The sequence below is a fragment of the Oncorhynchus clarkii genome, chromosome 5 (assembly GCF_045791955.1).
Source record: "Oncorhynchus clarkii lewisi isolate Uvic-CL-2024 chromosome 5, UVic_Ocla_1.0, whole genome shotgun sequence".
Taxonomy (NCBI): Eukaryota; Metazoa; Chordata; class Actinopteri; order Salmoniformes; family Salmonidae; genus Oncorhynchus; species Oncorhynchus clarkii.
The window spans coordinates 14,162,803-14,177,105 of NC_092151.1; the positions used below are offsets into that span (position 1 = coordinate 14,162,803).

The 14,303-nt window shown below is 43.6% G+C and overlaps 1 protein-coding gene across 1 annotated transcript in view; it reads left to right on the forward strand.

Annotated features, from left to right (window-relative positions):
- The window catches only part of LOC139409857 (matrix metallopeptidase 11b), a 33,546-nt gene extending 19,594 nt beyond the window's left edge, over positions 1-13,952 (forward strand). The window contains exons 3-8 of the mRNA XM_071155247.1: positions 2,037-2,180; positions 5,594-5,727; positions 7,319-7,533; positions 7,773-7,977; positions 11,200-11,460; positions 11,678-13,952. Coding sequence (XP_071011348.1) covers positions 2,037-2,180; positions 5,594-5,727; positions 7,319-7,533; positions 7,773-7,977; positions 11,200-11,460; positions 11,678-11,805 — 1,087 coding nt within the window. The 3' untranslated portion in view covers positions 11,806-13,952. The remainder of the gene's footprint in view (positions 1-2,036; positions 2,181-5,593; positions 5,728-7,318; positions 7,534-7,772; positions 7,978-11,199; positions 11,461-11,677) is intronic.
- The last annotated feature ends 351 nt before the right edge of the window (positions 13,953-14,303 follow it).

Genomic DNA, 14,303 nt, shown 5'->3' on the forward strand with positions numbered 1-14,303 from the left:
GCAACAGAAAGCAGAGGGGGGGTGGGGATTTTACTGGCGCCCACTGAGAAACCCATAATATGAAACATGAGACGGACATTGAGACTGAACATGTCACGGTTGTTTAAATGTCCTCCATGGGGTGTCGCCTGGTAATAACAAGCGCTGCCCTTCCTGTCTGTCAACGCCTGTCATAATAATGCAGGTCCTGGTTGGACGGACGCACACACAACCTCTGTCAACTCAGCATTCAGCCTTGCTGCATGGTAATCCACAACAACTGTGAACAAGAGGAAGTTATGTTTCTATGTACTGCACATTACCTGTGCCTTGAATAACTGAAGTATGAATCCAAATACAACAGGTGTAGCCTTTACCGTGAAATGCTTACTTTACAAGCCCTTTCCCAACAATGCAGAGTTAAAAAGTATGAAAATGTGCAAATAAAAATAGAAAATAGGAACACAATAGATAACAATAACGAGGCAATGTACAAGGAGTACCGAGTCAATGTGCAGGGGTACGAGATAGTTGAGCTAATATGTATATGTAGGTAGGAGTAAAAGTGACAAGGCAGTCAGGATAGATAATTAACAAAGTAGCATCATTGTACGTATGTGAAGAGTGTAAAAATGTGTGTGTGGCGTAAATATGCATGTGTGTGTGAGCATGTGTGTTTGTGTTGGAGTCTTAATAAAAAATAATAATAAAAAAAAAAAAAACTTTTATTTAACTAGGCAAGTCAGTTAAGAACAAATTCTTAAGTATGCGTGAGTGTGTGGGTAGAGTCCAGTGAGTGTGTGGGTAGAGTCCAGTGAGTGTGTGGGTAGAGTCCAGTGAGTGTGTGGGTAGAGTCCAGTGAGTGTGTGCGTAGAGTCAGTGAGTGTGTGGGTAGAGTCCAGTGAGTGTGTGCGTAGAGTCCAGTGAGTGTGTGGGTAGAGTCCAGTGAGTGTGTGGGTAGAGTCCAGTGAGTGTGTGGGTAGAGTCCAGTGAGTGTGTGCGTAGAGTCCAGTGAGTGTGTGGGTAGAGTCCAGTGAGTGTGTGCGTAGAGTCAGTGCAAGACTAGGTCAATGCAAATAGTCCTGTTCACAACTGTTCAGCTGTCTTATGGCTTGGGGATAGAAGCTGTTCAGGAGCCTTTTGGTCTCAGACTTGGTACTACGGTACCGCTTAGCAGAATGAACAGGTCTATGGCTTGGGTGGCTGGGGTATAGAGGTTCTGGATGGCATGGAGCTCGGCCCCAGGGATGTACTGGGCTGTCCGCACCACCCTTTGCATCCGCCTTGCGGTCGGATGTCAAGCAGTTGCCATAACAGACGGTGATGCAGCAAGTCAAGATGGCAGCTGTCAGACTTTTTGAGGATAGGTATAATTTTTTTAAATTATTCTGCATAAAGAGTGTTGGTTGGTTAGTTGGGTCAGTATGCAAGCAAGCACCTATCATAGTCTTTGTTCATGTTGCTGTATACTTAAGTTGATCACTCTTTTGTCGCTGAGAAAGTTCCTGCACTGCAGAAAATGTACCTTGTAGTGTATTTGACTTGTGGTTTCCACTTGATAATTTCAGACTTGATTTGCCCTAACAAAAAATGTGTCAACCCCTACATAAATGTTCATAATTTAGAATTCACATAATAACTCACATTTCCTGTTGCTGTAGGATTATTTACCTTCTGTAGCAAACTGGTTCAAATTAAATCTGTATGATTGAACCATGCTATCATGGTGATCTGGCATTGTGCAGAAAGTTAATCCATACAACCCATTCAGCAACATATTATATCCTTTTGTTGATGTGGGACGTTTGACAGCTCCAACCCACCAGTCAAGCTGGGTGGCATCAGACTGGGCCTTGCACCCACTTTAGAGAGGCTTCTTTCTCACAACAACCAGATTATCCTAGACCAAGGTCACCCCGTGGCCCATGAAGCAACTAGAGAAGGGTGGCACTCACTCTGCCCCCCGCAAAAGAGGATTATGGGTAGAACACAGATGGCGATCATGCTGGTGGTTTCTGACGTGTGTGTGTGTGTGTGTGTGTGTTTGTGTCTCACAGGATCATGCGCTTCCCCTGGCAGTTGAGTAATGAGAAAGTCCGTCACATCTTGCAGGAGGCTCTGCGTGTGTGGAGTGAAGTCACACCCTTGAAGTTCACTGAGGTCAGCAGTGGGAGAGCTGACATCATCATCGACTTTACCAGGTAATCATCATTCTAGAGGTGTAGGATCTTAATTTGATCAGTATTGTCGTAACAAAATAGATCAACGATGGTAGACGAGAAGCAGGTACAGGAAGTGAACATTTAATTAACAATGGACATGAAACAAGGCATGACAGCGTCTGGACATGAACACATAACGACATTAATGCAGGCACAGGGAACAAATGAGGGAGCAGACAGTTATACACAGGGCAATCAACAAAGGGAAGGAGTCCAGGTGAGTTCAATGAGCGCTGCTGCACGTAATGATGGTGACATGTGTGCGTAATGAAGGGCAGCCTGGCGCCCTCGAGCGCCAGAGAGGGAGAGCGGGAGCAGGCGTGACAATTTTAATGTTTAGTTTAGTCCATAATGGGGCTTGGTCGATGGTTAGACTATTAGCTGGGCAAAATTAGGCTACATGAAAAGTACAATACTGTAAATATAACTGTGTGTTAGTGTGGGTTTTCAGTGAATTTATGTAAATCACAAAGCTCATCTGCATTTCCTGTGGCGCAGAACACTGAGAACCTGAGGCAAGCTTGGGATGAACTCTATTTCAGCTCACGTATTTCAGAAAATCTATTGAAATTCCAGTCATGCACTGGAAAATGTGTTATTGATTTATATGACAGTTTTTAAATGTACTTTCAGTATAACAGCATTACTGGTCATATGACTCAGTGTGCTGGTGCACATCATCAAAACTATTGGTATGTCTTGTGTCACTTTCCTGACTCACTCAATGTCTGTGTTTATCTGTGAAGCACTCAACCTTTACTATAAATATTACTAATGCTAACACCCAGGACAACCTATTTCATCTGTCTTGTGCTTCTTATCAGGTTCATCTTGTTGACTTAGAGAAGTGAAGTTCTCATCTTATCAGACAAAAACACAAGGACCTTTTCAAAAGAGAAGTTGAGGGATTAGCGTTGATGGTTGTACAGATAATCAGTTTTGCTGTTGGACATTCACACAGCTATGTTCATGACTTGTTATCTGTTAGGGAAAGAGGTGGGATATAAGGGAGTGGTGTTACAGCTAGTACAGGTGTAGCATTTTTCACAGGCCAACACTAGTGTTCAGTTATCTCGGTACAATCACCAAACTTGAGGGCAAGTTTCATTTACTCAATCAAATCTAAAAATGTGCATGAATTTGTGAATGTCCGTTTATCTTCAAAGAAATGTAATTCCTGAATTACATTTTCTAAATAGGAACCTGAACTCACCAACTCAGTTAAACTGAGTTGGATTGACCCCAACCCTGCCCATCTCTCACCCATGTCTATAATAGGCCGTGCTCATGGGCGAATCGTCCCCCCCCTCCCCCTCTCCATCCTGAATGCACTTGAATGTTACAAAGCAGGACTTGTTTGCTACGGTTTATTTGAATGAAAAGCCTCAGGGCACATTTCTTCGGCTCTCAATGGATTTGTTGCGTTGGCACGAGCACAACAGCATTACATTCCCTTGTTGTAAATTACTGCAGCTTTAGAGCATCCACCTACACACCAGACCTATATACATGTTTCTTCTCTCAGACGATACTGTATCCGCCCTCGAGACCTTTGCCTTTGTAAGTAGAGATTAACACTGACGTTCTGTCTCGTCCCGCTGCGGAGTTCATTTTTCCAAGGTAATGTACAGAACAGAGGCGTTTATCCTGCTTATACCACAGTTGTAAAATAAAAAAATACTAAAGCACATATTTACCGGAAGAAATAACATGTGAATTCATACTTTCTCATCATTTGACCCAGTCGTTAGTTCCATCACTATGCAGGCTGGCAACATAAATTGGATTTAATCGCTGTGGTATGAGCCGTAACTCAATGCCCCCACAGTGTGATGGGTCTGAGCAATGGCATAGTTTAGGACCTTGTACCTTACATCAAAAAGATGCCTCAGTAATGACATGATGTTCAGTTACTGTACTAGGTTGGATCTTGACATCGAGAGGGTTATGGAGCCCCAAGATTTGTTCTAGACCCAGATTTTTTACTGTCTGCAATGACAGCATTACTTTGATTATTTACTATACAGAAGGCCCATGGAGCTTACTTGAATATCTGAGCAGAAAGGAAAGGATCAAATGTCAATTTCCCCTTTGAATGTGTCCTCATTAAATGTTGAAATGGATACATGGATACATCCCTTGTATATAAGCAACAATACAAACATAATAACAAACATATGGGAATCAGATTTGTAAGGAGCCCATAAAGCAGGGTTCCCAAACTGGCGGCCCGCGGTTGGTTTTACTTGGGCCCCCAAGTTTTCTGAGCAAAGAAAATGTATATATATATTTTTTTATACTGAACAAAAATAGAAACGCAACATGCAACAATTTCAACAATTTTACTGACTTACATTTCAAATAAGGAAATCAGTCAATTGAAATAAATTCATTAGGCATGAATCTATACATTTCATATGACTGGGCAGGAAGCCCAAACAGTTGGGAGCCAGGCCCACCCATTGGGGAGCTAGGTCCAGCCAATCAGACTGAGGTTTTCCCGATAAAAGGGCTTTATTACAGACAGAAATACTCCTCAGTTTCATCAGCTGTCCGGGAGGCTGGTCTCAGATGATCCCGCAGGTGAAGAAGCTGGATGTGGAGGTCCTGGGCTGGTGTGGTTACACGTGGTCCGTGGTTGTGAGACCAGTTGGACGTACTGCCAAATTCTCTAAAACGACGTTGGAGGCGGCTTATGGTAGAGAAATTAACATTGAATTATCTGGCAACAACTCTGGTGGACATTCCTGCAGTCAGCATGCCAATTGCACACTCCCTCAACACTTGAGACATCTGTGTGACAAAACTGCACATGTTGTGTAACAAAACTGAACATTTTAGTGTGGCCTTTTATTGTCCCTAGCACAAGGTGTACCTGTGTAATGATCATGCTGTTTAATCAGCTTCTTGATATGCCACACCTTTCAGGTGGATGGGTTATCTTGGCAAAGGAGAAATGCTCACTAGCACAACATTTGAGAGAAATAAGATTTTTGTACATATGGAACATTTCTGGGATCTTTTATTTTAGCTCATGAAACACCAACATGTTGCGTTTATATTTTTGTTCAGTATAGAATTTTCATAGTTAGACATAAAAGACACCAGGAAATCAGCTCCAAGTTTTCTATTTCCAAGTATTCCCACGCATAATAGAGAGACGTGATCGTATACAAATCTAAGCAAGGTTTGAAATGATCTGTTTGGGATTCTTGCAATCAAATTGCAGTCTACTATTTGTAATTAAGTTCCGGGCCCTCCGACCATCCGCTTAAGAAGAAAATTTGCCCGCAGCTGAATCTAATGCCCTAAAGTGACTAATGAAGTGGTGAACTTTGTCTAAAATAAAATGCCTGACCACCCTGCCTTGTGCCTCTGTGTTTGTTGTGTAGGTACTGGCATGGTGATAACCTGCCTTTCGATGGTCCTGGAGGCATTCTGGCCCATGCCTTTTTCCCCAGAACTCACAGGGCAGGCGACATCCACTTTGACTATGATGAGAGTTGGACAGTGGGAAACAGCATGGGTGAGTGAATAGCAGAAATAACCTATTTAATTTACCGGTCTAAAGTAGGAGGCTCCTCGCAGGAGGAAGGGGAGGACCGTCCTCCAGAGTGAATTTCATAAAAATAAAAATAGTGAAACATTAAAAAAGATAAAACTATCCTAAATATGTTCACGTCACCAAATAATTGATTCAAACGCACTGCAATAAAGGTGTACAGTAGCCTCAGCAGCAGTCTGTAGGGTATCACTATGGTGTACTCTAGGTACATCGATTTCAATACAAAACCTAGGAGGCTCATGGTTCTCACCCCATTCCATAGACTTACACAGTAATTATAAAAACTTCCAGAGGACGTCCTCCAAACTATTAGAGCTCTTGCAGCATGAACTGACATGTTGTCCACCCAATCAAAATATAAGAGAATAAATCTAGTACTGAAAGCATAAGCTACTGCTAGCTAGCCCTGCAGTGAATAAAATGTGGTGAATAGTTGACTCAGAGAGCGAGAAAGACAATAGTTCAACAGTTTTTAACAAATTTCTTCAAAAATTTAGAGAAGCAAGAGAGCGAGAGAGAGCTAGATATATTTGGTTGTATTTAAAAAAAAAAACTTTAACTTAGCTAGCAAATGCAGCTAGCTAGTTTAGGATATGCAAACACCCGGCTCAAACAGAGAGGGATGCTATGTTTGCTAGCTGGCTATGGCTATCCAACACGGGAACTCTTCCAAGTCAAGGTAAGCTTTTGGTTTTATTCATTTATGATTGTAGCGGCTTTGTTAATGCATTAGTTCTAGTAGCTATGTTGACTATGACGTTTAGCGGTCATGATATGAAGGTTTAGCTTGGAAAGGTTTTTCGCCTGGTTTGAAGTCTACAAGGTTTCGCCTGCATTGAAGTCTACAAGGGAAGGGAAAAGGTGAGAGGATGAGAACACGTAGATAGTAAAGAGAAATAATTATATATACAACGAGCAAAGAGATCATGTTGTTTTTATGTGGCTGCTATGAACGTGAATGTGTTTGTGTGCGATCAGGGGTGTATTATAGATATCGATTCTATCGAGGAAAAAAAAATCTTAAAACAGAAGCAAACGGAACAAAGCGGGGATAAACGTACCTGAATTTGTCCAATAGAAACTCACATTTGCAACTGTTGGACAAATGATTACACCCTAAATCAGCTAAATGCAGGCAAGAGTGTGCAAGGCGATTTTGAATGTGTCAATGTCTGTCACCTTGATTACTCAAAATTCTCTCAACCTGTGCACCTACGCTGTAAACTTCCATTCATAGGCTTGGTTGTACCAACCTCATGATGGGTACAGGGGAAATGTGAGTATCATGTAGTAGCCTAAACCTATCGATGTTACATTGAGCTGGGTGAATGGAATAAGAATGAGAGTCATCCAATATTCTGTAATAGGCCATCTCATTAAAAAAATGATCGTCCTCTCTCATCTTAAACGGCACTGTTCTCTAGGTAGTAGTTTATATGTGAAGATACTGAACAAACATTGCTAAAGATACTGCCTAAATCTTGCTCAGGCAAGTATGGTTGATCCCCTCTGTCTCAATGTCACTGACCATTGTCCCATGATGGTCCTGCAGGCACGGATCTCCTGCAGGTGGCGGCCCATGAGTTTGGCCACGTCCTCGGCCTCCAGCATTCCCTGGTCGAAGGAGCCGTCATGTCCCCCTTCTACAGCTTCTCCTATCCCATGGAGCTGAGCGACGATGACAAGCAGGGCATCCAATACCTGTATGGACCGCTGCGAAAAGCCCCGCCCGTCATCACAGAGACCAATGAGATCGAAACAACTGTGGTGAGGACTGAATATGACAAGAAATGAATAGAAGTCCAACTTATCAGTGAACACATCCATTGTTGGGAGCAAATAGCTAACAACTGGAATATTAGTAGATTAATACGCAATGCTCGTTTCAGTGACTCAATTTGTTGAGATTGATGAAAGTTTCCAGGCTGAGTTGAGCTTCTGCAATTTTGATTTTGCGTGACATAACCTGTGCTCACTCTGTCTCTTTCTTCATGACTTGGCCACAGCCAGATCCCTGCAGGACTAACTTTGATGCCGTGTCAATGATCAGAGGGGAAATGTTCTTCTTCAAGTCCCGCTACGTGTGGCGTATCCGTGATGGCCAACTGCAGGCGGGGTACCCGGCGCTAGCAACACGCCACTGGAGGGGGATCCCCGACAACATCGATGCGGCCTACGAAGACAAGACGGGAAACAGCTGGTTCTTCCAAGGTGGGTTAAACCATAGAAATAGAATACCTGCCTGTCTAGGGTTTTACCCATTCTAATGTGTATTTCTATGGGCGCCACTGCTCTGCTGGTAGCAGTTGATTTTGAGCTCTGATATTTGGCAGGCATGGTAAGGAGTACAGAAGTAGCTCATCGTAGGGCAATGTGTCTAATTGTTTTTAAATTAGCTATTTTTATGACAGGACAGTTCAAAACAGACAGGAGAGGCCCAAGGTGAGAGTCAAACCCCTATCGCCAGAGCATATGTGTGGTCCAGAGTCGGGACCTTAGAGCGCAGTACCAGACTCTGGCATGTTGGTAGCAGTTCCCGAGTGGGACCATAAGTGTTTCGTTTTGAGACAGACATTTTTCTGAAAGTCAGACACAGTAGGCTTCTGAGGGGAAGACAGCTCATAATAATGGTCAGAACAGAGCAAATGGAATGGCATCATACACCTGGAAACCATGTGTTTGATATATTTGATACCATTCCACTGATTCCGCTCCAGTCATTACCACGAGCCCGTTCTCCCCAATTAAGGTGCCACCAACCTCCTGTGAAGTCAGGTTTGGTCAAACTTCTAAAAAGAAAACATTTGACAGCAGATCACCAGAGGGGTAAATGTACAGTGATATTAGTTCCTTCACACAAACAATCCACGGCTTAACGACTCTGCTCTGGTTTTGTTTATTTAAACAGCGTTGATCATAGTGATGACAGATGGCAGAAACATGGTCTAGTCTTGCAAGGGTGTGTGTGTGTGTGTGTGTGTGTGTGTGTGTGTGTGTGTTTAGATATACGATTGTCTGTGTGTGCCTGTGTGCAAAGGCGTGTGTCTGTGGATGTGTGTTGTTTTATTGGCGTCTAAACTCTCCACCTCCCACCAGGTCTCAGCCAGTGTTTGGGTGGGCCAATTAGGCCCAGCAGTTTGCAGAAGCTCCTATAAGCGCAGCAGCAGCAGTAGTAGTAGGGAGAAAAAACAGCAGTAGTAGGGAGAGGAAACAGCAGCAGTAGGGAGAGAGGAAACAGCTGCAGTAGGGAGAGAGAGTAAACAGCTGCAGTAGGGAGAGAGAGGAAACAGCAGCAGTAGGGAGAGAGAGGAAACAGCAGCAGTAGGGAGAGAGAGGAAACAGCAGCAGTAGGGAGAGGAAACAGCAGCAGTAGGGAGAGAGAGGAAACAGCAGCAGTAGGGAGAGAGAGGAAACAGCAGCAGTAGGGAGAGAGAGGAAACATCAGCAGTAGGGAGAGAGAGGAAACAGCTGTAGTAGGGAGAGGAAACAGCAGCAGTAGGGAGAGAGAGGGAACAGCAGCAGTAGGGAGAGAGAGGGAACAGCAGCAGTAGGGAGAGAGAGGGAACAGCAGCAGTAGGGAGAGAGAGGGAACAGCAGCAGTAGGGAGAGGGAACAGCAGCAGTAGGGAGAGAGAGGGAACAGCAGCAGTAGGGAGAGAGAGGGAACAGCAGCAGTAGGGAGAGAGAGGAAACAGCAGCAGTAGGGAGAGAGGAAACAGCAGCAGTAGGGAGAGAGAGGAAACCGCTGTAGTAGGGAGAGGAAACAGCTGTAGTAGGGAGAGAGAGGGAACAGCAGTAGTAGGGAGAGGGAACAGCAGCAGTAGGGAGAGAGAGGGAACAGCAGCAGTAGGGAGAGGAAACAGCTGTAGTAGGGAGAGAGGAAACAGCAGAAAGTAGGGAGAGAGAGGAAACAGCAGCAGTAGGGAGAGAGAGGAAACAGCAGCAGTAGGGAGAGGAAACAGCAGCAGTAGGGAGAGGAAACAGCAGCAGTAGGGGGAGAGGAAACAGCAGCAGTAGGGAGAGAGGAAACAGCAGCAGTAGGGAGAGGAAACAGCAGCAGTAGGAAGAGAGGAAACAGCAGCAGTAGGGAGAGGAAACAGCAGCAGTAGGGAGAGGAAACAGCAGCAGTAGGGAGAGGAAACAGCAGCAGTAGGGGGAAAGAGGAAACAGCAGCAGTAGGGGGAGAGGGAACAGCAGCAGTAGGGAGAGAGGGAACAGCAGCAGTAGGGAGAGAGGGAACAGCAGCAGTAGGGAGAGAGGGAACAGCAGCAGTAGGGAGAGAGGGAACAGCAGCAGTAGGGAGAGAGGAAACAGCAGCAGTAGGGAGAGAGAGGAAACAGCAGCAGTAGGGAGAGAGAGGAAACAGCAGCAGTAGGGAGAGAGGAAACAGCAGCAGTAGGGAGAGAGGAAACAGCAGCAGTAGGGAGAGGGAACAGCAGCAGTAGGGAGAGAGGAAACAGCAGCAGTAGAGAGAGGGAACAGCAGCAGTAGGGAGAGAGGATACATCAGCAGTAGGGAGAGAGGATACATCGGCAATAGGGAGAGAGGAAACAGCAGCCGTAGGGAGAGGGAACAGCAGCAGTAGGGGGAGAGGGAACAGCAGCAGTAGGGAGAGAGAGGAAACAGCAGCAGTAGGGAGAGAGAGGAAACAGCAGCAGTAGGGAGAGAGGAAACAGCAGCAGTAGGGAGAGGGAACAGCAGCAGTAGGGAGAGAGGAAACAGCAGCAGTAGAGAGAGGGAACAGCAGCAGTAGGGAGAGAGGATACATCAGCAGTAGGGAGAGAGGATACATCGGCAATAGGGAGAGAGGAAACAGCAGCAGTAGGGGGAGAGGGAACAGCAGCAGTAGGGGGAGAGGGAACAGCAGCAGTAGGGAGAGAGGGAACAGCAGCAGTAGGGAGAGAGGAAACAGCAGCAGTAGTAGGGAGAGGAAACAGCAGCAGTAGTAGGGAGAGGAAACAGCAGCAGTAGGGAGAGGAAACAGCAGCAGTAGGGAGAGAGAGGAAACAGCAGCAGTAGTAGGGAGAGGAAACAGCAGCAGTAGGGAGAGAGGAAAAAGTAGTAGTAGGGAGAGGAAACAGCAGCAGTAGGGAGAGAGAGGAAACAGCAGTAGTAGGGAGAGGCAATTCTAGTAGTAGAGAGAGAGGAAACAGCAGTACTTGGTCCATTAATGTTTCAGCCTGAGCATCTAGTTTGTGTGACCCACTGTCTACCTAGCACAGATGTCATCCCTGACAGCTGATACAGGCTCTGATTCAGAGGGGTTGGGTTAAATGCGGAAGCCACATTTCAGTTGAAGGCATTCAATTATACAACTGACTAGGTATCCTCCTTTCCCTTTCTTATATTATTTCATCCCCCTAATAGTTAACATTAGGACTGACTAGGCTAATCCCAGAGCTGTGTCTAAAAAGAAGTGTGACATCATCAACAGGTGACAGTTACTGGGTGTTTGACGCGGAGAGGAGGATCACGGGGCCGGACTCAGTGCATCGGCTGGGCCTTCAAGTGTCGGACATCCAAGCAGCCCTCATGTGGGGCGAGGACAAGGCCCAGAAGACCTACCTCTTCAAGTCGGGCACCTACTGGCGCTTCAGCCCCCTGGAGAACCGGGTGGACACAGCACACCCTCGTAGCATGCAGGACTGGAGGGGCATCCCCAAGGACATTGACGCAGCCTTCCAGGACCGATATGGTGAGAGTCATAGATATACAAAAAGAGTCAAAGGCAAAATGTATTTGGACAGGATCCATTATGTCGTGTTGTGTTCCCAGTTTTATTGATAGCAAGCATGTGGATATCTCTGAGTATTGTGTGTTTCTGACAGTTTGTGTGTGTGCATGCATGTAACCACATGGTAAACCCATTTAATTGCGTTGAGCTAATTATTGACCTCCTAACTTCCTAATAGGCTTTGCTCATTTCCTGAGTGGGAGACAGTATTGGAAGTTTGACCCCGTGGAGGTGAAGGTTCTGGAAGGATACCCCCGCTATATCGGCATGGACTTCTTTGGCTGCCCTGCTTCCTTTTATCGATAAAGCCAGGAAGAGTCCATATCGCCCCAAGAGGTGAATGGAATATCAGGGCCATCTTTATTTTTTTGCTCTTAAGACTAATGTTGTTCCACTGGGACTTTAGACTGATACAATTACATCATTGTGTAACATAAACAGGATGACTGTTGATTTTGGTCTAATGGAGGTCAGGACTTGATGCTATTGGTTGAAACCTTCATTATGACCCCAGTCTGAGGTCTGGGGCAGTCTGAAGACCAATAGAAATTGAGGTCATAATTCAAAGGGTGAATTGAGGACATTTAGTTTCATCATCATCCACAATATGATAATAGCTGGTTTGAAATCGATGCACACTGTTTGAGAGATACGTTAAAGAGCGAACGGCCAGCTAACAGAAAAACAATTTACCCAACTGGTATTTGTAAATGGACATTTTCGTTCAAGATAAGTAACTTCAATACTCAAAAACAATTTACCCAACTGGTATTTGTAAATGGACATTTTCGTTCAAGATAAGTAACTTCAATACTTTTGTTCACGATAATCATAACCCAATTTTAATCAATAGGCAGCTTTTTCTCAAGACGAATGCTTACCTCTGCATCAAATAATACGTTTTGGTATGCTATATGTTTTTATTTTTTCAGAACAAAACCTTTTGTAGCCTCTGGTACATACTATTTAACATGGCATTTAAAAGTAACATTTTACATAGGCTCATCTTTTCAAATCCGTAGGAACAGTGTAGTTACAGTATTATTTCAATACTCTATGAGTACTTTTCTCTATGAAGGGAAATGTAAAAAAAAATTCTACCTCATATTCACCAGCACCAACCCCAACATCAACATATGTGAAAATGGCACGTTTCTATGTTTTTTATAAAAAAATATAGAGGAAGCTTAAGTGTGTCACATGACATCATCGGTGTGCATCATGTGATTTTTAACCAATTATGAGTAGGCATTGCCTACTAATTGTCTACTAATTGGTTGATGATGTCATTGGAAACACTTATTTTCCTCTATCTTTTTTAATACAAAACATAGAAAACCACCATTTTCACATACAGTATGTTGATGTTAGGATGGTGCTGGAGATGATGAATATGAAGTTGAACATTTTAGATATGTCCCTTTTAAAAACTACAACCGGTGCACTAGAAAAGTGAGGTGATAGTTCCATGTTTCTTATTGGTGCTCATCGCCCTTTCCATCGACAGCCAATGATACTCTTCTCAGGAAAAAGTACATTTAACAAACTATACCCTCTGAATTGTTTTTTTTTTGCTTAATGTTTAGCCTTGATTCTTATTTATTGCTGTTTATGTGTTGTCAAAAATATTTTACCCACAGATGAGTCTCAAGTATTTATCTGTGCAGTCCTGCTTTCTTTTCTGCCATTGTTTAGACAAAACCCATCAGGTAGCAGTGTAAACCTATTTGAGAGGGACACACATTTTCTCTCCGGCCTCACTGAGCTCTCTATTTCACACACAGCTGCTAAAACTGACTCACCAATGAAGGTAAAGATGTACCTCAAATAGAGGGCTTTATCTTTAACAGTTAAAGGGATATTTCACTCCAAAATCAATGTTTGATAGACTTTTTTATACCTCAAAAGTAGGCCATCTGTTTTGTAGATCCAGCCATATGCCACTATCCAAAATGAAAGGTGTTAATGCATATAACTGGAGGAGTGTAGATTCATCTTGACATTTCTTTGGTCTGAAAAGATCTGACAAAATTTGATTTGGGAGTATAACGTCCCTTTATTGATGTGATGATTTTACAGTGGTGAAAGCCAAGCATTGCATATCCAAAGTTGTCACGGTGATACCTCATCACGTAAAACGTCCTTCAGTTCTTTTACAAACTGCTCCTTCCAAGATGATGCTGTAAACCTTTTTCATGTTGTAGTGTGGAACCATTTGTCATGCAGCTAGCCTCAATTGCTAGTCATTGATGCTTCAATGTATCAGTGCAGGCCACTGATACCATTTCCTCACTCTTTTTGATATATTGTGATGTCATTGACTGCAAGATAACTATTTCATAAAGCTTGCACTGGTAGTTTTGGTGTCAGAGCATTGTCTGTAGAATTATGTCTCGCGAACACTGTTTTTTTTTACCATGTATCCAGCATAACAACCTGACCATTTATCTTTCCTAGAATAGTTTTTTTAACCAAAATATATATTTACTATGTAAATCATTTAGTATAAATTCTTTGGTACCAATAAAAAGCCTCTTGGTTTAAATGAAATGAAATGTTTTTTGAATGAAATGTTTCACTTGCATACAGTAACATTCTGTGTTTTGTGAAAAACATAAATTCCGTGCCACAAAATGCTAACATTTCAGTCTCGTATAGTGCTGGATCAGTATCAGTAATGTTATTAATCATTGCAACATAATACATGTGGATTGCATCAGCTGCATGATATTGAAGTACAGACAATGTAAGGATTGTTCTGGACTAATGCGGACTGCGCTCATGTTTTTGTTTATGAGCTGGGG